Source organism: Pan paniscus, chromosome 6, assembly GCF_029289425.2.
Source record: "Pan paniscus chromosome 6, NHGRI_mPanPan1-v2.0_pri, whole genome shotgun sequence".
NCBI lineage: Eukaryota > Metazoa > Chordata > Mammalia > Primates > Hominidae > Pan > Pan paniscus.
The window spans coordinates 153,504,262-153,530,833 of record NC_073255.2 but is presented as its reverse complement, the minus strand read 5'-3'; the positions used below and the strand labels follow the sequence as shown (position 1 = coordinate 153,530,833).

The following is a 26,572-nucleotide window of genomic DNA, read 5'->3' as shown; positions in this document are numbered from 1 at the left end:
TGGCAGAGTAACAGAGACTCCACTCCTACTAGAAATAAACTTTGCACATTATCTGCATAGAGGTGATGGTTAAAACCAGGAATGGGTGTGTTCATGAATGGACTAGATGAAAGAAGAGAAGGCAAATGGCCTAAATCTTAGGGGATACCCACAGTTGAGAAATCTATGCAGGAGTCAAGGAAGGTTAAGGTCAGTGAGGCATCAAGAGAGCAAATATTGCACTGTGTCACAAAAGCCAAGCGAGGGTCTCAAGGAGGACGTTGGTCCACATGGAACCCGTTTGTTGATCTTCAAGGCAGTAGTTTCTATAGTAGTATCAGATGTTAAATTGAGGGAATGGGTGATGAAGAAGTAGAATGTTTATCAAAGGGAAGACAAGCAAAAAGTAGTAACAGGGTGAAAAGGAGTTTATTCTTAAATTGTGGGAAAGACATATGATTATTGGCAGGACCCCCCTTTCTTCTACTAACATTTATTGGATGTCTACAAAGACATGATGCCCTTCCCTGGGAAGCTCAAGTCACTTGATGGAGGCAGTGGGTTAACAGTTATCAGAATGCAGAGGAAGGGAAACCAACTCGACTGGAAATGATGCTAGAGCCGAGTCTCAAAGGAGGATAAAGAATGAAAATTCCTGGCTGAGCGCAGTGGTTCATGCCTGTAATCCTAGCACTTTGGGAGGCTGAGGTGGGCAGATCACTTGAGGTCAGGAGTTTGAACCCAGGCTGACCAACACTGTGAAACCCCATCTCTACTACAAAAAAATTAGCTGGGTGTGGTGACAGGTGCCTGTAATCCTAGCTACTTGGGAGGCTGAGGCAGGAGAATTGCTTGAACTTGGGAAGCAGAGGTTGTAGTGAGCCAAGATCGTGCCACTGGGGGTACAGGTTATGAAGGGGTAAGCAAAGCTAGAGAACTGTAGTTGGACTAGAGGACAAGTTGAAGCCTCAGTAAGGCAAAGCCATGTAATAATAAAAATAACAAGAACATGTATTGAGTGCTTACCATGTGGGAGGCATTCTGCTAAACTCTTTGATTTACTCTTCATCACCACCCTGTGAAGAAGGAAGTATTATTATCCTTCTCTTCTAGATAAGCAAACTTGCTAAAATCACACAGTTAGAACCAAGATTCAGTTCCACGTCTGGCTAACAAGAACTCATCCATGCTCTTAAGTGCTTCACTATGCCGAAGCAGCTTCCAAAGCAAGGTGGGAGCATGCACTAGAACAGAAGTCAGACAATCAGCCCTCTGATTCTAGCCCTTTCCCTCTCTAGCTGTGTGACTCCAGGCAATCATCCACCTCTGAGTCCCAGGGTCGGATATTCTCACATGACCATTTTAAGGATCAAAAAGAGATCTCATCTCTGAAAGCACTTTGATCAATATAGAGTATATATAAATGCTTGCTATTTTATCTGTAATTCTCATTGTTTTGCAATGTACTAGCAAATTTTTGGTGCTGGTAGAGGGAATAACAAGGGATAGAAGAAAAGGATTAGGGACAATTTATTGTACTAGAGGGCAAATACAAACTGTAAACCAAACTGCAAATATGTATCTAAACCATCTAGAGCACAATGGGAAAAATAAATATTATGTGAAAAGTTAACTGCACTTATCAATATGGTATCAGTGTATCTAACAAAATTGAGCTTAATATATAATTTATTGCTGTATTTTCTGTAGAAATTATAATGAAAGAAAGGAAACGAATTATTATTGCCAAAAGGGAGAAAAGTATTGTAACCAATTTGCATGTTAGTTGATGTCCATTAATGCAGTGTGAAGTGTGAATGACATTTTTTCTTCTAGGCTTTTTGAAGGAGCCTTCAAAATAATCTGTAATCCTAGCACTTTGGGAGGCAGAGGTGGGTGGATCATGTGGTCAGGAGATCGCAACCATCCTGGCCAATATGGTGAAACCCCGTCTCTACTAAAAGTACAAAAATTAGCTGGGCGTGGTGGCGCATGCCTGTAATCCCAGCTACTTGGGAGGCTGAGGCAGGAGAATCTCTTGAACCAGGGAATTGGAGGTTGCAGTGAGTTGAGATTGCGCCACTGCACTCCAGCCTGATGACAGAGCGAGACTCCATCTAAAAAAAATAAAAATAAAAACAAAAAAAGTAGAGATATTATATTAAATTATGTTTTTAAAATAAGATTCATATCTTAAGGTTCGCACATAAGTCACACACTGTACTAAATCTCAGTGGACAAGAATCCAAGAAAATGTACACATGTAGAAATAGGCTTTTTGTTACTTCATTTGATGAAATGGAAAATCAGTGGGGAAGAAGAATATATTTTCTATTTAAAGAAAAACCCTCACAGAACACAGTTGGAGTTAGTACCTTAATCTCCTACACCTTCTTTACATTATCTGTTGCCATATGGTGATGCTATTTTTCAAGTGAATATATCAAAAAAAGGTTAACTTTTTTAATTAAAGAAAAAAATGGGACTAGGGCCTATTGTCAACAACACAAATTTTAATTAAACTAGAGGTTTCTGTTTAAACCTCAGATAATGAGAAAATGTAATCACCAAAAACGCCCCATTTCCTTGATCATTCCCATTAATAAAGGCCCTTCCCCATTAACAAAGGTGTGTGTTGGTCAGATCAGATCTTTTCTGGGAAATGTTTTGTGTCCTTTCTAAGGAAAGGAGGGAGACCTTTTAGAAGTATTTGGTGCTGAGCTGAGCACTATGATGATAACTGCTAGTTAAATGAGTGACAGCTGAGAGGCCAAGTGCACAGGCACTGGCCAGATTTTAGGGTTTAAATCCAATCACTGTCTATGTTACCTTAGGCAAGTAAGTCTAAGCCTGTATTTTCTCATCTAAAATATGGGCAGGATTATAGTACTTACCTCACTTGTGAGACTTATTCTAAGGATTCAATAAGTTAATGCATGTAAACCACTAAGAACACTGCCTGGCACATAGCAGGTCAATGCATGTTCTCTATTGTTCGTACATGGCCCCCAACAAACACTTATAAGCATCTAAGTGTCAGATACTGTACAGAGTGCTGAAGATACAAAAATAAATAAAACACTTTCCAAATGTCAGTGAGATCTCAGGCCAGTAGTGGAGATAGACAGACTATAGTTTAAACTCAATGTAGAAATGTCTACAGAGGCCCTTAAAGGGGAACTTAACTAGGACAGAAAGTCACGTGGGCTTACCAATCAATCAATCATGGTGCTTTCCTCATAATGCATTCACAATTCTGAGGTCAAACACTGGAGAGGGCCTAGTTTTAGTTGTGGCAGTGCAGCTAATTATTTGTATGACCCAGGCAAGTCACCCAACTCCTCTGAGGTCAACTGCTTTCTTATTTGAAAATTATAATGCTGAACCAGCTGTGTGCTGGCTCATGACAGCCTACTATGTGCATCTCTTCCCAACTTGTGTTTCAGTGACCTCATCTTGGTAGCCTAAAATCAGCCATGGTGGCTGTATTGACACCATAGAAATTGGCAAACACTACAAATCAGGGCTTGTTATTAAAGCCCGCAGAGGGATGGTTATTAAATATTTAATGGCATACTCCTGGGTGGAACTAAAGAACTTCAAAGTGTTTTCCAATTCTAATAATTTTCAACTCTGAGATTGTTCCTCTATGATTACATTTTACACCAATGCCATTGACTTGGCATATTATTGCTTTCACTTCCTCATCTATATAACTTGCCAGATCTGGCTGTGTGAGCATTTTAATATTTATATTGGTAGTGAAATACTCCAGAAATACTTTCACTTTTCATATATTTTTGTCCTGATATATTTATTCCCCCATGATGTGTCTGGATCAGGCTTTCAATATAGACTGTCTTTTCACTGTTTCTGTTATTTTTGCTTTCTGAAATAGAGCTAGCCATTTAACCAACTTTGAGTTCCCTGCTAAAAGGAACACGTAAAGATGATTGAAACAGACTGACTAATTCATTCTCTGAAAATGTTGTGCACATATCAGGTGAAAGTGAATCATCCATAAAACATTTCTTTATTTCTTTTCAGATGAAAGTTAAGGTAATATCACTGGCAAAACATTTCCTGGGAGTGATCATCTCAATGGCACCTTGGCCACTAAACTATTGATATTTAGGAGTACTTCCTTTAAAGAAGATGGCTGTTATTAATAGTTACAAATACCAGTTCAGCCTACCTTTAAAACCAGCGACTTGATCTGTCCATCATCTGCCCACCTCTGGTTTTCTCATTCAACTAGCTTACATTGGTCTTTTCATTTCCCAGAAATCTAGCGATACATTCAAATCTCTAAGTATTCATTGAGTAATTGTCAACACTATCACTGTCCTCATCATAAAAACATTGCAGAGCCTACAAAAATGTATATTGCATTCAAACACTGATTCCTCAGGAAAAAACCCAACAGAGGCAATAGAATAAGTTTCTTCTTAAGAGAGAGACTTTCTAAACCGTGACATAGGTAATTTTGCTGTCTTTAGGGATTAATTTTCTTAGCTGTCATAATTTATAACTATGTAGATAGCACTTTATAGTATATAGATATGGTCAGCTCCATCATCTCTTCTAATCATGATTATCTTATAAGGTAAGCATTATCCTGTGTTTCCAGATGACAAAACTGAGGTTCAAAGAGGAGAAAATATCTGAAATCTACTAAACGAGCAATTCAGTTCTTCTGAGTGTATTTCTAATTGTTTTAAAATGTATGATCCTTATTTGAATTGTTTTAAATTATTTGCATTTCCTGGAAAAGATTTTTATTCCAAAGGCACAGTATTTTAATAAATACCTCTTTTTACCTTCCCAGAATCCACTGTCTCTTATACCGGCAACTCTTTTGAAAATTCTCCCTCTCCTATCTCCTGGGACTGTCAATCACATGGTCTACATCTTTCAACACAGAATGAGTGTGCAAACCAGGCTGGCCTTTCAACGAACTCTGTTCTCTTGACACGGAGCTTGGTCAGGGTTGAGTATGTGGCCAAAGCAAGGCCAAACAGAATCTCTTTGGAGATTTAATATGGATGCTGGGAGAGGGCCTCTTTCATTCTGACAGCATGAGCACTAAAGATGATGTTAACTTGGGATGTCTGATGCCCATCTTTGCCACTATGTGGAGAAAGCCAGCCTGAGCATGAAACTGACCCAAGAGGCCAGAGAGCCCAGACACGGAGGGAGGCAGGCTCCTGATGTGATTGTCTGAGCATCTGTATCCAGCCATGTCTTAAGCTAAGGCGAGCCAGTAAAATTTCTTCTTTTCTTCCTTATTTCTTTTTTTAAATAAGTTTAAAAATGATTCTTTTATTCCTTGCTCCTGAAAAAGTCCTGAGCTAACAATGTCCAGTAGACAATACTACAAACTTGAGTTTAAACACAAAGTCAAGTGCATAAAAGCAACTTTACGTAAAATATTCAAGTAATTGGGACAAAGATGGTCTCTTTATTTACTTGAATAATTACTTTAAATATTCCACTTTGCATTGGAGAACATATCTATTAGTTAAGATTTCTGAGGTGGTATACTAGTATTTTCTTATTATATAATTCTAAAATCTTCTACAATATTTACATAAGATAATCTCAAAATGGAAATAATGGATCTAAGTAAAGAGTTAAGATATAGAAACTGGAAAATATTTCAACATTGCTTTTAAGTGCAAGAAAGGGATTTATGATGATGGAATATGGCTGAGGCCCCATATTAAGGAAATTACAGTCATAAAAATAGCCATGGCTAAATCTCCAGGAAGACTTGCCAGAGTGAAATCTTAGGGAAAAATCTTAGCCCTGTCCACATTTATATTATGTTTATTAACTTTAAAAGTAGGTCTATTAAAATAAAGTTAAGATTCCAATAGAAGATTCCTAATGACATTTAAAATACTGTATTTATAAACACTCACTGTTTATGAAGAATCATATTACATTATATCATATGATATTAATCAAGTATTTGGGAGCACCCATTGCATGCCACGTACTTGACTAGATACTAAGAGTTTCTTCCCTCAAAGAGTGTACAGTCCGTGGATTTGAAGATAACAGGATAAACTCCGAAATCTAAATGTGCAACCTAAATGGAAAAGTGGATAGATCCACTGGGCTGAAAGCAAATTTGTAAACATGCTTAGTTGAATGTTTGATTCTTATGCCTAAAGACTTAACAGTTAGTGTTATGATCATCAAAAGCACCTACATTTACTTTAAAAAGATAAAACAATAGGCCATGTCAAAAATCCCTTCTATCGTAGCCAGACACTACCTTGACAATGGTTTCCAACAGTGAATCGAAGGGACAGGAGGAATCTTCAGAATTTTTCAGTGCATTCAACTGCTCTTTGGTATAATCACATTTAAACAGCCCAAAACATTCTGGAGACAAGGTGGAGTGTAGTGGAGAGAGTGTGGGCTTTAGTGTCAGACAGACTTAGATGGGATGTGAATATGGCCTTTTTCACTGACATGCCTTCTGATTTGAGTGTCAGTTTCTTATATTCAAAACGTGGGGATAATGATATACATCTCATGGGTTGGCCATGAGAGTTGGAGATAAACTGTGAGAAACACTGTCATTCAGTTATGCAGCACACCCTAGCATTTAATAATAGCTACTATGCTTATTATCCTAACTTGTGTTTTGGCCAGTTTTTGCCTGCCCTCATAAAAAATGAGGAAGTTGGCACAGTCCCTTGGGTGAGACCACTCCAAATACCTGGTGACTGTTTCATCACTTTAGTCCTCTCATCTACAGTTTAAATAGTGTTATTTCTTCTTTCCCCTTTAGCCATCTTGTGGTTTTCCTCTAACCTCGGTTCAAGTTCTTGAAGCCCTTCGAAAATTGCCCCCCAAGACAGAAGCCACAGTAACAGCCTCCCATACTAGAGAAGTAAAAACAAATAGGAACCAGTATTTTAACTCTTTAAAAAAGAGTTAGCTCAGGCCAGGCACTGTGACTCACGCCAGCAATCCCAGCACTTCAGGAGGCTGAGGCCGGACGATTGCTTGAGTTCAGGAGTTTGAGACCAGCCTGGGCAAACCCCATCTCTACAAAAAATAAAAAAATTAGCCAGGCATGGTGGCATGTGCCTGTAGTCCCAGCTACTGCGGAAGCTGAGGTGGGAGAATCACTTGAGCTAGGGAGGTTGAGGCTGCAGTGAACCGTGATCACACCATTGCACTCCAGCCTGGATGACAGAGCCAGACTCTGTCTCAAAAAAAAAAAAAAAAAAAAAAAAAAAAAAAGAGTAAGCCCATATCCCAACTGAGATTTAGCAAGTAAAGATATAGGATGCTGAGTTAAATTTGAATTTCAGATAAACAGTGGATAATTTGTTTAGTATAAGCATGTCCCAGGAATGTATTTTATATGACAATCCTAGTCGTCAGCAAATGGGGAAAAATAAGGGAACAATAATCTTTTTTACCCACAAAACTCAGATTAAAAAGATTTGGGCCAAATCTATTTATCTGTTGGGGTAGAATGTTTTTAAAGCTTTCTGTGGTATATGTGTATTGCAAAACTGCATAGCATTTTTTCATTTGGGTTTGCTTCTGTGCATCTAAAACATGTTTTAAAAGTTCCTGGCAGGTGGTTTTAAGTGTCATATGAAGGTATAACTATATGAAAGGGAGTAAAGAAACTTTTTCCCCCCTATAGTTGTACTGTATGTGGCAGCCTGTCATTTACATGAAATTTCTGAAACAGAAAAGGTATTCCCAGATTGATTTACATGCTTTATTTATAATAAATGAGCTTATTAAAAAATTCAAATACAGGTGGCTATAGGAGATAAACAAGTTAAGCTTCATACAGGAATGATTTGCATGTGTTATAATTAATGTTTCCAGGGGGTGCTCTAAACGGTTTCTTGATTATTACACAAATGTTGTTTCTTTGACAGATAGTGCTTTTATTCAGATTCTTATCTGTTTTTGCATCCCCTCTTAGTCCTATAATCATTTAAAAAGTTGAAAATGGCTGCCTGTTAGCATAAGAAAAAGCCAATTGTGCATTTTCTAGTTGTAACATATGATTGAGACTATTATCCAACTCTGATATGGCAAGAGTAAAGATAAAAAGAATAGAATGCCATTATATCCTCAAGATTATCCTTTATAAATTCATATTCTGTCAGCAAACATCTTTGTCCTTTTAAGAATGGTTGAAAGTACTCAACTTCTGGGAAAGAAGAATAAATGGACATTTGTTTTTACCATTGTACATAATGTAAAAAATATTGTTCAGAAAATACATTGAACTCTCAGAGCCCTGATTGACAGATGGGCTTTTGTCCCATTAATAAATTGTAGGTCAGACAAAAATGTTTCATTGCCCTTGAAAGTGTGAAGGTTGAACTTCCCCAATGTAAAGAAAGTGCTAAAATGCATGAAAACTTACACAAGTATTTTTTTTCGTATTTTTCAGCCAAATGGATGGACATAATTTTGTGATTCAGACTGTGTAGCAGTGTTACCAGTTTTTGTTCAATTAATCCAGGAAGACTGAATAACATAAATCCACAAATCACATTTGAGAAACATCTTTCCAAGTCTATATATTAAAAAAAAAAAAAAGAGGCAATCAACCTTTGCCAGTTGCATTCAAATACTGGGTTTGGAAAGGATAAACCGACTGAATAGTCAGAATGTGAACCACTGAAGGGAGACAAGTTGGAGAGGAAGCTGGTACATTACTCACGAATGAATCAGACATTCCCTCCCTCGGTGTTTGAAAATGTCCTCGGCATAAAGCATGGTACAATTCCAAACGAGGAACTATGCTCAGGATTGGATTTATATGACTGATCAGTTTCCTCTGCTGTTATCGAAAGCAGATATCAAATGGCTGTGGAGGAATGCAGGTGGTGAGTGAACCCCATTCTTTTCACAGTGGCTGTCACACAAAGAAAGAGAAATCAGCACCCAGGGACAGAGAGACAAAGGGGAGAGATGTGAGGGTGCCAAAGGCCAAGCCCCCTCTAGCCTCAAAATGCAGAGCGTTTGAATGACCTGGGCGTTCCTTGTAGTGCTATTTTCTCTTAGGTCTGAATTTATTTTGCTTATTTGCTCACACCTGAGAAATTTTCTTGGAAATCAATGTTTGCAAGTAGACTCTGACACTGGTATGAACTAAGGTCTCTTTTTCAAGATCAAAATTGTCAGTATATGACATTTTCTTATTTAGGCAAAGTAGACAAGAATTGTTAGAAATCATGAGAATACTGTGAATGTGAAGGAATAGCCAAACCTGGCCACATTTTGTACAGATGTGGATTCCTTGGGTGAACATAATGCAATCCTAACAGTGTTGGAAGAATTAAAAGTATATGAATAGCATTATGTTGAGATCAATATGTCACCAGAAAATAAAGAACCAAACAAAACTGTTTACAAAAATCTTAAACACTTTTAAAAGAATAGAGAATGCTGAGCAAATAGATTCTCGTAAAACTAGGATAGTACAGAAAAATAAGTACAGAATCCAATTTCTGAAACGCAGTAAACACTCTGGATCCTTGAAAAATCAATAAAGCAAAAGGTTAGGACAACCTGAAAACAACTGTGCTTAGGATTGCATTTACGTAACTCATCAATTCAAGGAAAACAATTCAGGGCAGGTTGTGTGTATATAGGCGGTATGTGTATTTATGGGAGAGGAAAGAAATAGAAGAGAGAAGAGAGGGCAAGAAATTAAAACAAACAACTTTTCCAACCATACAGGTGTTGCCCCTTGACTGGGAATCTCCACCTTCCACCTGCAACACTCCCAGGCTGTGCTGTAAAGGTGTGCGCATGTCAGTGGAGCAGCACGGGGGAGAAGAGCTAACTATGCAGACAGAAAGCGGGGCCAAGGAGTATTTCAGAGGGGATACTACTTGAGCTGTGTCTTGCAGGATAAGTTGGAGCTGCTCAGGTGCAGCTGAGGTAGGGGACAGACACTTTCGGTGGAGTGGACTCACACACAGGCACCTGGGGAGAAGATGCAGGGTTGTCCAGGAAGCTGCAATTGGCATAGAGGCCAGGTGGGCTGGGTTGACAGTGGAGAAAGGTATAAGGTTAGGCTGTGGCCACATTAAAGAAAGTCTGATATGTTTTGTTGAAGGATCTCCAGAGAATCCCGAAATCCATCTCTCCAATATCACTTTTGTCTATGCAACAGCTATTTAAGACCAAATTTGACAAATATTTACTGGGGTCCTACTATGCATCAGATGCTTGGGATACACCAGTAAACAAAACCCAACACCCCTGCTCTTGTGGAACTTACTTTTTAGCTGGGGACAACAATTAATACCCATAACAAGCTGATGATGTAGTGTTTCAGAAGTTGATGTGTGTTACAGGGAAAAACAAAAAGTAGGGCTGGGGCATCAGAACTGCCTGGAGGAGAGGTATGGGGATAGGTTTGTAGCTCGGAAATTGGGAAGGTGGCTTTTGTGGACCCAGATGTCTGAGATGGGAAAAGAGATTTCTGGGCAGAGGCAAGAAGGAAGAACTAAATGTGCCTGGTGTGTCTGAAGCACAGCAAGGGGGCCAGTAAGCCTGGACTTTGTTGACCGGGAGCTGAGATCAAAAGGACAAAGAAGCAGAGCATCTAAGGCCTTGTAGGCCCCTGGGAGATTCAGGTTTTTATTGGAGTGAAATGGGGAGTCATTGCAGGGTGTTGAACAAGGGGGGATTACGTTGGAATGTATTCACCTCGATCATATGGGAGAGAAGACTGCTAGTGGCTGGGGGGCAGTTCAGGGCAAAGGTGGAGTGGTGAGGCCAGCTGGGAGGCTCCTGTGGTGTTCCAGGAGGGGGACCCTGGTGGCCTGGGCCAGGAAGGAAGGGGAGAGTGGGGAGATGTGGCCAAATTCTGGTTCTATTTTGAAGACAGAGCTATTTTGTCACATGCCTCAGATCGAACTCCATCCGGATTTACTGATGGAGTCAGATCTGAGGCATGTGAGAAAAAAAGGAGAATATGCCAAGGATTTTGACTTTTTTAACAGAGAGAATGGCTTTGCCAGTTACCGACATGCAGACTCTGGTTGGTGAAGCATGTTTGTAGGATATGAGGAGACCAGGAATGTAGTTTTGCCCACGATGGAGGTTTTTTTATTTTTATTTTTTTGACATGGAGTCTTGCTCTGTTGCCCAGGCTGGAGTGCAGTGATGTGGTGTTGGCTCACTGCAACCTCCGCCTCCCAAGTTCAAGCGATTCTCCTGCCTCAGCCTCCTGAGTAGCTGGGATTACAGGCACACATCACCACACCTGGCTAAATTTTGTATTTTTAGTAGAGACGGGGTTTCACCATGTTGGCCAGGCTGGTCTTGAACTCCTGGCCACCACCCGCCTCACTATCCACCCGCCTCAGCCTCCCAAAGTGCTGGGATTACAGGCGTGAGCCACTGCACTCAGCCTGACATACATTTTTTAGGCATCTAAGTGGAGATGCCGGGCATGCAGTTGGATGTTTGAGTCCTGGGGTTAAGGAGAAAGGTCTGGGCTAGAGATTTAAATTAAGAAGTTGTCAGCATGTAGACATCATGAAAAGCCATGAGAGTGGATGGGATCTCCGAGGAGAGAGACTGTAGAGAATGAAGAGAGGAGGACTGAGTGATGGGGCCACCAAAGCTAATAGGCCGGGAGACAAAGACAGATGGGACAAGAGACCAAGAAGGAGCAGTTGGATATCCTTCTGGTATCTCCATCTACTCCCACAAAACCTGGTCTCCCTCTCTGTATCCTACCTCAGTGCTGAACATGTCCCATATTTCTAGGACATCATCTTTGACACCCACCTACGAATATTTTAAACATGTCCATCTCCTTATTGGCTTCCATGCCCATGGTCAGGGCAGTGTCACTTCATACCTGGATTACTACAACAGCTTCCTTGCTGGTCTTCCCTCTCCATTCTCACCCTGATCATCTGCCCCCTAGCATACCAGAGATATCTTTCTAAACTGACAATTTGACTATGTCACTTCTTTGCTGAAAAAAAATGTCAACCCCTTGGCAGAGCTTACAAACCACATACCATTTTTTTCTGCCCCACTCTCCAGTCTTGCCTCTTGCCATCACACCATTAGAAATCTAGGCTCTGGCCACTCTGCCCTCTTCCAGTTCTTGAAGCAAGCCATGTGCTCAGCCACTCTGGGTTTCAGCACATGTGGATCCCTCTTTATGGATATTCTTGCCCTCAACTTCACATGGATAAGTTGTCCTCTCTCTTCAAGCCTCATCTTAGGGAACAGTTCTGGGAAGCCTTCTCTGATGCCTCTCTTACCTTCTAGTAAGGAATTAGGAACTCTCCTAAGTGCTCAAACATCAAACCTATCTTCCCCTTATCTAGCCTTTACCACACTATATAGTAACTTATTTATCTGTGTCTCCCATCAGAGTGTAAGCTCCACTTTTAGCCCTTAGCATAGTGTCATTACATGGCACTTAGTAAGCATTTATTGAATGAATGGACAACAGAATCAATCAATATACAAAAGAATGTTCCTGAACAAAGTTTCTAGCATTATGGAAAGAAAGGAAGGACTAGATTATACACATATTAAAGTGAGAAAAATTATGTGGGAATTATTCAATATGGATTTTGATTGTAGAGGAGACTGAAAAGCCAAGAATGGCTAAAAAAATGTCTATCTGGGTATCATAAACCAAGGTAAGGAAAATAGGGAGAGGAGACTTTGAGGGTAAAAGTAATTAGTTGAGTTAATAACCCTGATGTAGCTTCTGGTCATCTAAGTGGTGGAGTCTGTAAGGTAGCTGACAACATGAAAGTGGTGGTCTAGAGAAAAGAGGAAGTGAGAGAGAGCGGTTTGTGAACCACTCGTCCATCGGTGTATTGGAAGTCACTGAAGTGAGATCACTTGTGAATGTGTTTTGTAAGTAGAAAGGAGGAATTCAGATGGAGCCTTAAAGAAGACTAGAATCTAACCTTTATGTTTTAAAGGGTAAAAAGAACAATTGTAGGCAAAGAAAATGTGGAGAGATAAGCTAAAGGAGAACTTTCGAGAAGGGAGAAATAAAATGTATGGTGTCAAATTCTACAGACGGGTCAAAAGGGATAAAAACCAGTGTCCATCAGATCTGGCCATGAGGAGGGCACTGGTGATTAGAATGAGGACACTTTCTTGGGCATGTGGTACAGACTGCTTGAGTTGAATGACTTAAGAATGAATGGGAATGAAGAAAGTAGAGAAACTGAGTTAGACATTTATTTTCAAGAATTCGTTATTTAAAGGCTAAAATGAAAACAGGAGTGACTACTTAAGGAAATTGTGTATTCAAGATCCTATCAGGATGCCTGATGTGTGTGTTTTATTTCTTTCTAGAAGAATCAGTAAGTTGAGTAAGAGGTGAATGAAAAATAGAGAAGCCATGGAATACTATGCAGACATAAAAAAGAATGAGATTCTGTCTTTTGCAGAAACATGGATGGAATTGGAGGCTGTTATCCTTAGCAAACTAACAAAGGAACAGAAAACCAAATACTGCATGTTCTCACTTATAAGTGGGAGCTAAATGATGAGAACCTATGAACACAAAGAAAGGAACAACAGACATTGGGGTCTACTTGAGGGGGCAGAGGAGGGAGAGGAGCAGAAAAGATAACTATTGGGTACTAGGCTTAATACCTGGGTGATGAAATAAACCCTGTGACACGAGTTTACCTATGTAACAAATCTGCACATGTACCACTGAGCCTAAAATATAATTTTTTTAAAAAAGAAAAATGGTGAGGGAGATTTTAAACGTGAGAAGAGTTGTAAGGTGGGTAGGATAGAGGGAGGAGGTGCTCAAAGGTGTGGGGAACAACAGGGTCAAGACTTAGGTAGAAAAGACTGTTTCATCCTTTGAGACAGAAAGAGGTAATAATGGGTGACATGGAAACCACTGGGCTTGTGTTTACTCTCTAAACTATAAGGAAAGATCTTATACTGAGAATAAGGGGAGCCCAAAAGATGCAAGAGCTTAAGAAATGGTGAGAGTTTGGAATCACCGCAGTGGGCATGGCGAAAAATTGGACTGGAGACATGCAAACAGACTTGCTGGTTAAGAGAAGCAGGTGCTATGAATTGGGCAAAATGGGAAAGAACCAAAACAAGAATGAAAGTTCACTCCAGGTCATCCTTATCCTAATGGACAATGCCCATTCTCATTGAACGTCTTCACTGTCAGTAGGCAGGTTTGGGCATTAAATGGTTACATAATTATGAACTCAGTGGTAAATTCCTTGTAATGTTTATATAATTCATCAGGTCTATGGGCCCTTATTAAGAGAAAATGCCAGCATTTAATTATTTTTATTTCAAAACCGGTTTTATTGAATTCTGCAAGGAATAACTTCAGGGAAAAGAAAACACATTGAAACAGATACTCTCCTCTCTTTTCAATAAAGCCAACAGTCTAAAGATGTTAAAGAAATAAATCACATATAATGATCATCTAACTCTGAAAATTAAAACCCATTTAGGGATTATGAAGGAACCTTGATCCTGGATACCAGTCTAAGTTATTCGTCTAATATCTTTAATAATGTTTGGAAAGTAATTAATCAACTTATGACATAGATTCAAGGGCTGTCACCTTTCATTGTCATTAATGAAACTGTCTGGGATTTTATCTGCACTTTTCTGGTGATTTAAAGAACAATTTTTTTTGGGTAAGCTCTTTGAAGACCAAAAGAATGTTTAAAATCACTGGGCCTTGACGTACAGATTTCAATGAACAATAATCCAAGTATGTGTTAGTGAGACTGAAATAAAATTTAGAAATATCTTAATTTTGACAAGACAGAAAGGGAATTTTTGAAAAGTCCAAAATGCATATTCATTTGTGTTAGGAGGAAGATTTTTTTTTGTCAACAATCTCTGCTTTGGTTACTTCTTTACATAATACAAATTACAAATATCATACTATTTGATACTCATTAAAAACAACAATAGCTAAGGTAATATTTTAAGCCCAAAGGTTTGCCTAGGTCCTAAGTGATCATATTGGCTTGCTGTCTTTGTATTAACCAGATGGTTGTGAGACCACAGGCTCACTTCGGACAGTGTAGCCATTGGCTGGAGCCATATGAATTCTGCCTGAAGTGAGGGCAGAATCAGATGACAGTGGCTCACCTAAGACCCTCAGAGGAGCCAAAAGACAAGTAGTGAAGGCAGGCCTTGATAGAAGCTTTCCTTGAATCTTTATATCACTGTCTAAATTCGTATTTAGAATAGAAAAATACAATTCCTACATCCATGCTAGTATGAACTTTGTATAGTCAAGGACCAAAGAAATGGTTTCAAGGTAGTATCCTCAAGGAAAGCTAATATATATCCCCAGAGACAATATCCCAGTGGAAAAGGATTACAGATAACAGGTTTTAGGGCCATAACTTTTGGTCCCAACAGGAATTTATAGATTATAATGAGCTAGATATGCTAGAATATTTCAGTCATGAAAATGGTGTAAAACCTTTATAAATTTGCCTGAGTTTTCTTTTCATATTTTGATTTCCTCAGAGAAAATGGAATTTCATTTAGAGTGCCTGGGAGTAGATAACAGAGTGCTTAGGACATGCCTCTGACACTCAGAATAAAAGCTTTCTCTGCTTCTGTGACATACTCCTGCTATTCTTCCTGGTAATTGAGGGGAGGGCAGACTAAGAGGCCCAATTTAGGACTGGATAGATGATAGTCTATCTTTCTCCAGAATCAAACCACATATAACACAAGTTGGCAGAAATTTAGACTTTGTAAAGCAATGTCTAAATTTTCCCACCATTTCCCAAGGTGGGAAAATGGTAAAGGTACCATTTTCCCGTGAGCTTTACTTTATTCCATACCCTCCCTCCCCCACTTTTTCTGAGACAGGGTCTCTCTTTGTCACCCAGGCTGGAGTGCGGTGGTATGATCTCGGCTCACTACAGCCTTGGCCTCCCAGGCTCAGGTGATCCTCCCACCTCAGCCTCCTGAGTAGCTGGGACTGCAAGTGTGCACCACCATGTCCAGCTAATTTTTGTATTTTTTTTTTAAGAGGGGGGTTTTGCTATGTTGCCCAGGCTGGTCTCAAACTCCTGAGCTCAAGCCATCCACCCACCTTGGCCTCCTAAAGTGCTGGGATTACAAGCGTGAGCCACTGTGCCTGGCCTATACACCATTTTGACCTGCCTCTTTCCTACTTAGAATTCAGGCAGCCTGATTGTTAATGGTACACTCTCTTTATGACTTAGGGTGCACCCAAGCCCATGACCCTTCAGCATATCTGGCCCACCTTTCCCCTTCCTTTGCTCATTGATCCAATATCCCATCTAAACCTCCAGGCCTTCTCCTTTATTATCTATTTTCTATATATGGCATAAGAATTGTCACAAAAAATCTTTCTTAAATTGAACTACATTTTCCCAACTGTTCAAATACTCAGGCATTCATTCATTTTTCAAGTTGTGAGACCTTTACACTGGAATTTTAAAAGTCATGTAAATACGAATGTGTACAAAAACACTGATATATGATTTATTACTGATGGTTTGGTTCCACCAATGAAATAAAAATTAGGCATGTCTAAACAAAGCTGTATAAATAAGTCAGTGCTGATACAGTGCCATCTACAATTAAATGTCAAAACAAGCTGTAATGATAATGTATTTAGTAAATCTTCAGGTTAACCTAAGAGAATCTCTATTTTAAGACCCTATTAACACAATTTTCCTTTTACCCCCCCCCGCCCCCTCAAGATATAAGAAATTGCCAATTCCATCACCCCAAATGTGATACTAAAACAGCATGCTTTTCACCAGGAAAGGTTTTCTGAGGATAAAAATGTGATGAGCCATTAGAAATTCACAATATGGTATCAAGAAAGATCTCAATGCCTATATTTTAGCATGATAGTTTATTTCTTTAAGAGAGAAGGAGCTGCTGTCTCCAAAGCAGCCATTCTTTAATCATGTCATTTGAAATGCACTTAAAGCTATGTCAAATTCATATAGGAAGTCTGGTTACCAGAAAATACACATTCACAAACAGGAAATCTAACTACAGCAAGAAGGTGTTTTCCCCCGACACAATAGAGTTCAAAGATGTGTCATCCATGTAATTTGGAGCAATACCCAACACCACTCTTATTGCTGAGTATTCCTCTCTCCCCTCTCCTATATTATGACAACTCGTGATTATAGCATTACGTTTTCTAAGCCTGTTTGGACTTGCTGCTCTTGCTTATACATACAAGCGACCTGCCCTTTTTCTGTGCATAGCTTTCAATCAGTAAGCATGTCAAGGTGGGAGGAAGGATGACAGGAATAGTAAAAGGGGGAAAATCAATTTTCAGAAAGCATATGGCAACAACTGAATATTTAATCAAATTAGTCTAGAAATTCCTTCCTATTTTCAGCACTCTTTGCAAGGCAGTTGCTTCATGGTGCAAAATGAATTTCAATAAATGTCATATATTTAGTTAGATGGCTTATTTTAAAAATTTGTCTAACAAGGTCACTGACTTAGAATAGATCTCATTCCAAGGTATGACAGATGGATATCAATATTGAATAGAAGAACTGACATTAGCTAGAAGTTTCTGGGCAGAAGAAAGAGTCATTCAACACTCTACAAAATACTTACTGAGTACCTACTATGTGCCAGAATAAAATGATAAATATTTGGGCTTTGTATTTATATTACAAAACAGAGAGGAAATGTGTCAAAATAATTTCCTTGGGGTTAGTAAGGATTACAACTGAGTATTACTGGTAAACAAGGACTTTAAAAAGTGCTTAAAATTTTCACATTGCATCATTCAAACATCCATACTGTCATGGTTGCAAGATTTTAGACCTAATCAGATTTTTGAGGATGCTGTTTACTGACGCTTAGCAAAAACCAACTTCCTATTTTTTTCTGGAACAAAAAGGCCTTACACAATTTTAGAGATTTCTTGGACATCAAAGAGCTTAGAGGGACATACAGTTTGTGAGTAATGATTTAAGATTTAGTGAATCCAAGACACATGGATTAAATTTCCCTTAAAAGACCCCTAGGTTTAAAATTTAATAGCTAAAATGCTGGTCTAAACACACTCTGGTCCCAAGCAAAGCCAAAACCTATTTTTAAAGCTAGGTTGAATTGTCTTATGGACCCAAACCTTGGCTGGGTTTTCCTTTCCCACATGATTAGGCCTCAAAGGAGGCAACCTATCTCTAATAAATTTACCACTTCTCTTTTTCTCTGACTTGCAAAGACCATATTATTTCAAAGGTCTCAGCTTTGAATGTCTTTCTTTACATTTTTAATAAAATATTAAAAATTAGAAATCTTCCACGGTCTTATCAAACAGTTATTCCCCAAGTCATTCTTTTTTAAAAAAAACATACATTTTCAAATTGGACCTGAGAGTCTAGGTGCTGCCTCAGAATTCCAACTATTAAGGAGTAGGAGACCATTTCAAAACAGGAATAGACCACTGATCTTAATATGTATACTGTATGTGCACTGTTTCATGATATATTATTATATTTGCATTTAAAATAGTAGGAAGAAATACAGTACATAATCTCCCTTTCTAACACAGTGGCCTTCTGGAGGGCTGCTAGCTTGGGCATTTCACTGAGATTTTAGGATTAAAGGAAACAAATTAGTGCACAACCTGTGAGCTTTTATTCCTTTGGAAAAATAGATTTTAACACTGATCTGATTGCTTTTAAAGGGCACTGGAAACCAGGAGGGCAGTGCATGTTTTGAATTTCAATGGCAGGGTAATAACAACGGGTGAAGTTCAGTCATTTCCAGAGACAGAGAGAGAGAGAGAGAGAGAGAGAGACAGAGAGAGAGAGAGAGAGAGAGAGAGAAAGACAATATTCCAAAGGGGGAGTTTATCCTGAATCAGAGAACTTGGAAATGAAATTGATGCATAAAGCCATGATGGATTCAGGTTTCAGAAAACTACTACTTCAGTTTAAGAATGAAATAACTAGATTACCCTTTAGTTTAGAAATGTACATAGTTTGATGTAAAGTATGTGGGCTGATGAGTTTAGAAAAATAACTACGTGCCAATAGGAACTGACATAAAATATTGGTTTTAAAAAATCTGTTTAGTTAATTTTCTGAGAATTTTAGAAAATAAAATATTTTGTAGAAGCAGTCCTGGGGCTCTCGGGCCATGCATGCTGCTGCAATTGGGACCATCAGGAGCCCAATCGGGCTTGCAGACTTTCTGCCACTGTAAGCTGTATGGTGTTTTAAAGACACTGAGTCAACATTTTAAAATTGGGAGAGTCCTAGTTTCTCTTGAAAATCTGAAAGATACTACCACACGGGCCCATGCCATACACTGAGCCTCACAACAGCTCTAATCACGCCAAGCAGTGACTGCCCCTCTGCTTTTCCTAAGCAGTTTGTCAATCCCTAGTGAAATGGTTAGTTTTCCTTATTTAAGTTACCTGTTTGCAAATCTTGATACAGGATATAAATAGGGGAATAAGGGAAAAGGAAGAAAAGAGGAAGAAAATCCAATGCAGTGACTTAATACTGGAAAGGAAAAGGAAGGAGAGCGAGGGGGAAAGAAAGAAGTGCATAGCAGACAGAAGCTGCACACCATCAGCAACTGCCTCTTGCTGTCTTTAGATTTATACTATGGAAGGGATCAACGAAAAAAGCCATGGGTATCATTCTCAACAAATCCCACTGTGACAGGCTCACAGTGTGGAAAATAAGAAGGAAAATTGTCTGAATGGAGCAATATCTCTGATAGAGGATGGAGTATGGGATGGGAGCAGGCGGATGCAAAACAAAACAAAACAAAACAAAAAAACAAAAAAACAAAACAACACTGTGGGTCTTCCTCTTCCATGTCTCATAAACCAAGAGATGTGGGCCACTCCTGTATCTTCATCTTTAACATGGTAGCTAATGATGGCAGGCACTGTCCAGGTATTTCCCTACAAAAACAGGGGCACTATTCAGGTATCTCCCTCCAAAATCAGGGAGTCTATGGACAGTTGTGCAAGCTGTGAACTGCACACTTTCAGGAAAAACAAGATGAGAATAGCACTCCTGAGAAGTGCTCCTCATATGCGCCTGGCTCACTTCCTTATCTCCTTCAGGCTCTAGCCCAAAGCCTACCTTTGAAGACAAGCCTTCACTGACCTCACTATTGAGTTTTTCAATCACCATCCCACTCTCTCTTATCCTTGACAGTCCCTATTCTCTTTTCCATTTTATTCTACCTTGAAGCTATTATCATCACCTGACATACAACACATTTTAGTTATGTATTTCTTTATTGTTTGCCAACTCAATAGAACAGAGTGTCATGAGGTTAGAGATTTTCGTCTGTTTTATACTCTGTGGAAATGCCAGATTTTAGAACTATGCCTCGTAGGTTGTCAAAAAATTATCCTGAATGAATGACTAAATCCTCATTCACATTCTTGGAGTACAGGAACCTGGCTTTCACGATAACTTGTGATTCTCTAAGCACATTTCATAATTGCTATCCTTAATTATATTAGGAGAAATACATTTTCAAATTCTATTGCCCATTATATAATCGCCTGTGGGCCCTATAGCTACATAATTTATTATAGAAATTAAAATCAATGGGAGTAACCTACAGAAACATACTTGCACACATTTATGCAATCAGAGAGAGAAATATGTGTACCTGGGTATGTGATTACAAAGTTAACTTTTTTATTTCACTGAGCTCATACCTCCTGCTACAAATGCCACATGTGATTTTTTCTCTCAATTAAGTTTTACAGCTTATAAAAGCACTTTTTTCATTTTGTCCCATGAAAAGCAAAGTAGTCAGATTTTACTGGATGTTTTTATTGAAACAAATCCCAAGCGGAATATACTAACCTGTTTAACACAGCTGAAAAGATATCTGAGAATGGGCTTTCTGATAGAAGGATAGATTACAAAATTATTCACGGCTCTTAATCTGATAACAGGAGCAGAATGCCCCACACATATGAATGAAACCTTTTCTCGGTATGTCTCACTACAAAGAAAAGAAAAAAAGAAAAGAAAAGAAATTTAAAAAAAAGAGAGAGAGAACTGGAGAAAGAGAAGGTGACAAAAACTCCAGGGACAAGATATGTTATATTCATCATTTACCACTATCTTAAGCATCCCTAATGATGCCTCCATGGAAAATGTTTCCAATAGTTGATGGCTGAGGAAAGGTGGTATGGTGCTATTGAAATAGCATGGAGCTAGTCTCAAGCTCAGTTTCCTTGTCTATAACATAAGAATGTTAAGATGTTATCAGACTTGCCTATCTTGTAAGGTCGTTTTGGTATCAGAAAGGTGATGTATGCAGAAACAGCTTGAAAATTTTAAGGTTTTTAAGTTCCAAACTTTGATTTTTTAAAAAAAATTCTATTATTTCATAGCAAATAGGATGATTTTGAAAGTGTTTCTCGTGTGATGTCCTCTTAATAATTATGAATTTGTGTTCATTTAATATGTGATATTTGCCTGTGTATCTAGATTGTAAACTTCTCAAGGGCAGATTCCATTTCTTTCTTTTAAAGAAAATGCTGTAGTACCTAGTACATATGATACTCTACCTATAGGTCCTAGCTATTTTTTGGTCAGGCAAATGTGGATCTAGCAGCAACTCAGTGTCAGTTGAGAACACATCATCAAAGTGATTCTGAACTAACATTAGTCAGTGTATCTATCATTTATTACTGAGAAGTGACTATTTATTTTGCACTGAGCAAAACCCATGAAGAAACTCTGCCCTAAGGGCTTGGTGTCAAAAACACTAGTTTCAGCATACACCAGCCAGGAAAAGAAGGCTCACTTCCTGACACTTGAGTTTCTACATACATTTTCTCCCCTTAAGAGGGCACAATGAGGAAATTGAGTATCCTATGAATAAACACAGCAGACCAAGGAAATCTTAGGGATTTAGACCATGGAAAAGAAAGCATAGATGGCTCTGGCGAGAATCACTAAGCCTAATGCCTAAAGAAGAAACGAGCAAACTGGGCTGGAGAAATGGGGGCACGGAAGGCCTTGAAAGCAGCTCTGACCAAACCAAGGGAAAGGGTTGAGGAGGAAGAGGACAGAGAAATGGGAGGTAATCCGAATGTGTGAGGAACTGTGCTCACCATGGGGGTGTCGCCATGTCTTTGGTGCAGCCACTTGGAGAAAATAAGCCAGTTAGAGGATGTTAGCCCCTCTGAGTTATTCACGTTGTTTTGAGATGACCACATTTGAGAAAAAGTTAATTTGAGACTATCATGTAGATCTGCAGAAGGATAATACGACTAATGCTATTTCAAACACTATTTTAAAAACAGCTAAGGAAATTGATGTTTGAAATGTATTTCTTAGTCTAGCCCTCATTAAGACAATTTTTTTTTAAAGATTTCAAGATTAATGCAAGGCATATACTTACATAGTCTTAAAAGGAATTTATAAAATATGGGTATTTCTCCTGCTTAGCAAAGGGTCATTTTTCTCTATTATAGGTTTAAAAGTAGTGAAAATATTAGTTATGAGCTTTCGTATTGACTGGCTATGATTAATCTGGCACATTTTTTATCATGAAGATAAACTCCATCAACTAATTTTGAAAGCATGTAGTATACATCTAATGTAAACCCTTATTGCCATGTATCAAGAACAAAGCAATTTTGAAAAAGCAGTAGTCGGCAGACTGTCTTCTATATGCCACAAATTCCATCATGTTAAAAGCAAAATATATTTAAGTTAATAACTATAGCTTATGCACCATTAAGTTTGAAAACGGAATAGAATTTTTAAAACAGCAGTACATTTCATAGGCTATCAGACGCATTTTTGTACTACCAAAATTTCTTATGAATGATGGAAATTTTCCCTCTGTTATTCAGCAGTTCAAAAAGAATGAACATTGAATACACCACAGACTTGCAAATGATAGGAACCAAAGTACCTCACTTAAGTTCCATTATGGAAGTTTACACATTCAAAACAAAGCTCAATTAGCTTAGATCAAGGAAGGAAAGCTATGTACCTGTAAACAATCCAAGCACCACTTACACTGTTTACATAAAAATGCAATTTATGTCCCTGTAGCACAGAGAAACATGATGTACATCATTTTCAGATCATTTTCATGCAGAAAAAATTCATTAGTCAGCTATAATAGTTTAGCTGCAAGGGAATATAATGTTTTTCTGAATCCATTTGCATGGCAATGTGCATGTGTCTGGCTGATGGAAGCGACAGAATAAACCCCCACCCAAAGCTACAGAATGTGAACAGTCTTCTTAAAATTCAAGAGAGGGTCCAGATAGTCTATATTGCCTCCAACGTCAGTTTTTACAATCCTCTCACATTCATGGACCATCTTAACATAGCAATTAAAGTATCTTGATTATTTTGCCTAAGAGAGTTGACAATATTTCATTCTGCCCGAGGGCTCTTTTGAACATAAAACTGTGATAAGGTAAAATACACTGGGCAACTATTCATGCGTGAGCCATTGGAGCCCTCTCCAACTGCCAAATTAGCAAATGGCTCTTTTAAAACATGAAAGATATGAATGAGAAACCGTACTTCGGAGTAAATTCTGCATTGACAATAGTCAGGGAAAGTACTTTCACTGGTGCTTTAATTATCGGGTCAGCACTACGACTGGCCACATTGCCCAGCCTCTGGTTATAATCTATTTCACCTAATAAGATAGATGTCCACCACAAGCCCCAGAAAGAGATAAGGTACGATGGAAAACTGATGGATCACAAGCCCCGCGTGATTGCCAGAAATGAATTCAGACTTTCACAGAAACACCTGCCCCTTGGAAGGACCCCAACATAACACAGATAAAGCAAGGCTGGGAACAAGGAAACAGCTCGGCTCAAACCTTGCCGGCTGCATCACGGTGGGACGAGGATGACCGGATCCCTTTTGTAAGGGCTGAGTCAGATCCCAGCTTTAAAACTTGCTGGGCCATAACAGTCACACATCACCCACTGTCCCAGCGCCCCTCTCCCTCCTAAGTCATACAGGTGGCCATCAGAAGCAACCCCCTAAAAAGACAAGCCCCATTCTAGTTTCGTCCTCCTCCTGGCCACGTCTCTTCAGTTTCCGAAGCCCCTAAACTCTAGCCCACCTCCGTGGTTTTGCCCCCTGGAACAGCAGTCAGGTCTCTTACGGGAACAAAGAAAGCAGAACCCCTGAGGCGAGGGATGGGGTACCGGATCTGAAAGGGGCTGCAATTTTACCTTTCGGTGCCCAGGAACCAGTGGAGAAGTCAGCGGCTCAAGGACCACACGCGCGCTCCGCGCCTCCCCGCCTCCTCTCAGCAAGTCAGCTGTCGCCCCGCATCTGGCTCGCGCCCTCCACTCGGCTCCGCATCTGCTCACAAAGCGCTCGGGGCGCCGCGGGCGGCGAGGGCCTTCGGGTCACCTGCGGCCGGGCTGAGCCCAGCGCCCCGCCCGCCCGCCGGCCGCACTCCCTCCGCCCCTTCCCACACGCGCGCTGCCCTGCCAGTGACTCAGCCGGGCATCGGCGCGCGCGGCCCGCGGCGGCCCGGGCGCGTTGGGGCCGGAGGCACCGCCAGGCGACCAGACTGAGGCGCTCGCCCGCCCGCCCCAGCACGTGTCTGTCTGCCTCGCGCGCTGTCCGTCCGCCTAGTCCGCGGGTTCCGAGGACCGCTGAGGTGGGGACTGGCACCACCCAGAGGGAAATCGGCCCCCGCCCTTCCTGCCGTCCGCGCCGCGCCTGGCCCCGCGGGGGTCGCGTTTCCTCCCGCCTCTGCCCCGCCCACGACAAGGTGAAACTTTCTAGGTGGAGAAGTTTTCTCGCCCTGGCTGCGCGCTCTCCTCCCCCAGCTCAGGCGGTCTGAAGTTAGCACAGCCGGAGATAAGCGGGACCGAGTCTCCCCCTCCTGGCGCTTGGGAGGCGAGTGTCACCCCGGGCTCAGAGGCAGGGCGCGCACCCTCCTGGCACCCCGCTCGCTGACCCTGGGAAGGGCGCGAGCTTTGCTCTCGGCCTCTCCCACGTCTCCGCTAACCGCCCCGCGCCCACCCGGGTTTAGAGAGATTTGGGCACCGCAGAAACAAGGAGTTCATTGTTAGAGGCGGAGGTAGAAGTGGATGGACGAATTGTCCCAATGATTTCATTATGCAACGATTATCCTCTACTATAATAACTCAAATTTCTGCAAGGAAGAACAACAGAGGAGTTTAACCCTGAGGAGACTTCCATTTCTTTTTTTCTTTTTTCTTTTTCATAGCCGGAAGCAGGCTGATTAAATAACTGGGCAAATAGCGATGAATAAGCACAACAGAACAAAAGTTTAATTCTTGAATGTTGAAATCTTATGATGATTTTAAAAAAAGAGCTTTTGGGGCCTCGGTGAACTCTATTAGGAGTAATTGTGTTGGGATAACTTTGTATTTCGCTATAAAAATTGGCACCTACAAGAGTAAATGAACACTCAAAGGTAATAGGATCTAAGGAACGGGCATTGCCGGTTAGAACTTGAGTTCGTTCCGGCTCTCTTACCAACTTGTTCAAGCGTCTCATACGGGCTTGTTCAATCATGGCAATAGATAATGAGACATAGATATCTTCGTTATTGAAAGTCATGGGTTAAAATAACAGTTACTATGCAGGTTCAGTTCTTATTTACTACAGAATGAAACATAGAAAAATGTAGTAAGAATAGTTATCATTTCCCAAGTGCCAGGCACTTGGAAATGATAATGTAACCAGAGGTTACATAAGAGTGATTTCAGTCCTCAAAAGAGATTACCTCTTGATTCCCCAGTTTTATGGAAAAGGAAAGTTCCCATTACGTTATTAAAGTCTTGCATTGAACCATTTTGCAGGTAAAGAAACTGAGTCCCTAAAAGTTCCCAGGAGAGTCACATAGCTGGTTAGTAAGAGGGGCAAAGTTAGAATTTAGCTTTCAGGCCAGTCAGGTGTCCTTCACACCATACCAAGAGGCCTCAGCAGGCTAAATAAACAACGCGGCCTGACTGGAGATTTCCTGATACGGCATGGCATAATTTATCAATGACTATAGCTCATTAAAAAACACTAATTTACTGGTAATAAGGCACTGGGCCTATTTATGGACAGATCAATTACAGATTTTGGGTTCAGTAACAGCTTTCAATAAAAGATGAATAAATTAATGAATTTAAAAAGTTTTACACACACACACACACACACACACACACACACACAGAGCCATAGTTGTCTAAAGGAATGATTAGAGTGCTGTTTCTATTTCCTGGTTTCCATAGCAATATGTTAACTGGATTTTTAGATCACATTATGTAGTTGCCTTAACAGGTTTTCTGAGTTTGAGTGCCATGATAAAAATATAAAAGAAAAAATTTACAATTAAAGTTGTAGAAAGACCCAGAAAAGCCAATGCAAACTGGAAAATAAAATAGATGATAAATACAAACAACCCGTTGTGTATTTTCAGCACTGAAGCTTTCTAGTTTCTAATAACTAACAAAATTTCAATCCAGTTTTGAAACTGTATTGAAAATCATCATTTCATTTATCAACTGTAAATAAGGAGATAACATTTTATGAAATAACATAACTAACAATAG

The 26,572-nt window shown here is 39.8% G+C and overlaps 1 protein-coding gene and 1 long non-coding RNA gene across 3 annotated transcripts in view; one reads left to right on the top strand and one right to left on the bottom strand.

Moving 5' to 3' along the window:
• Positions 1 to 24,468, bottom strand: part of MET (MET proto-oncogene, receptor tyrosine kinase) — a 125,814-nt gene extending 101,346 nt beyond the window's left edge. The window contains exons 1-2 of one of the 2 annotated variants that reach the window (XM_034964862.3): positions 24,221 to 24,468; positions 1,006 to 1,055 (exon numbers count right to left, since the gene is read on the bottom strand). In XM_034964862.3, coding sequence (XP_034820753.2) covers positions 1,006 to 1,048 — 43 coding nt within the window. In that variant the 5' untranslated portion in view covers positions 1,049 to 1,055; positions 24,221 to 24,468. The remainder of the gene's footprint in view (positions 1 to 1,005; positions 1,056 to 24,220) is intronic. The other variant, XM_034964864.3, reaches the window with a different exon arrangement.
• The window catches only part of LOC130541670 (uncharacterized), a 126,991-nt gene continuing 108,849 nt past the window's right edge, over positions 8,431 to 26,572 (top strand). The window contains exon 1 of the long non-coding RNA XR_010112788.1: positions 8,431 to 8,864. This is a non-coding gene — a long non-coding RNA (uncharacterized LOC130541670). The remainder of the gene's footprint in view (positions 8,865 to 26,572) is intronic.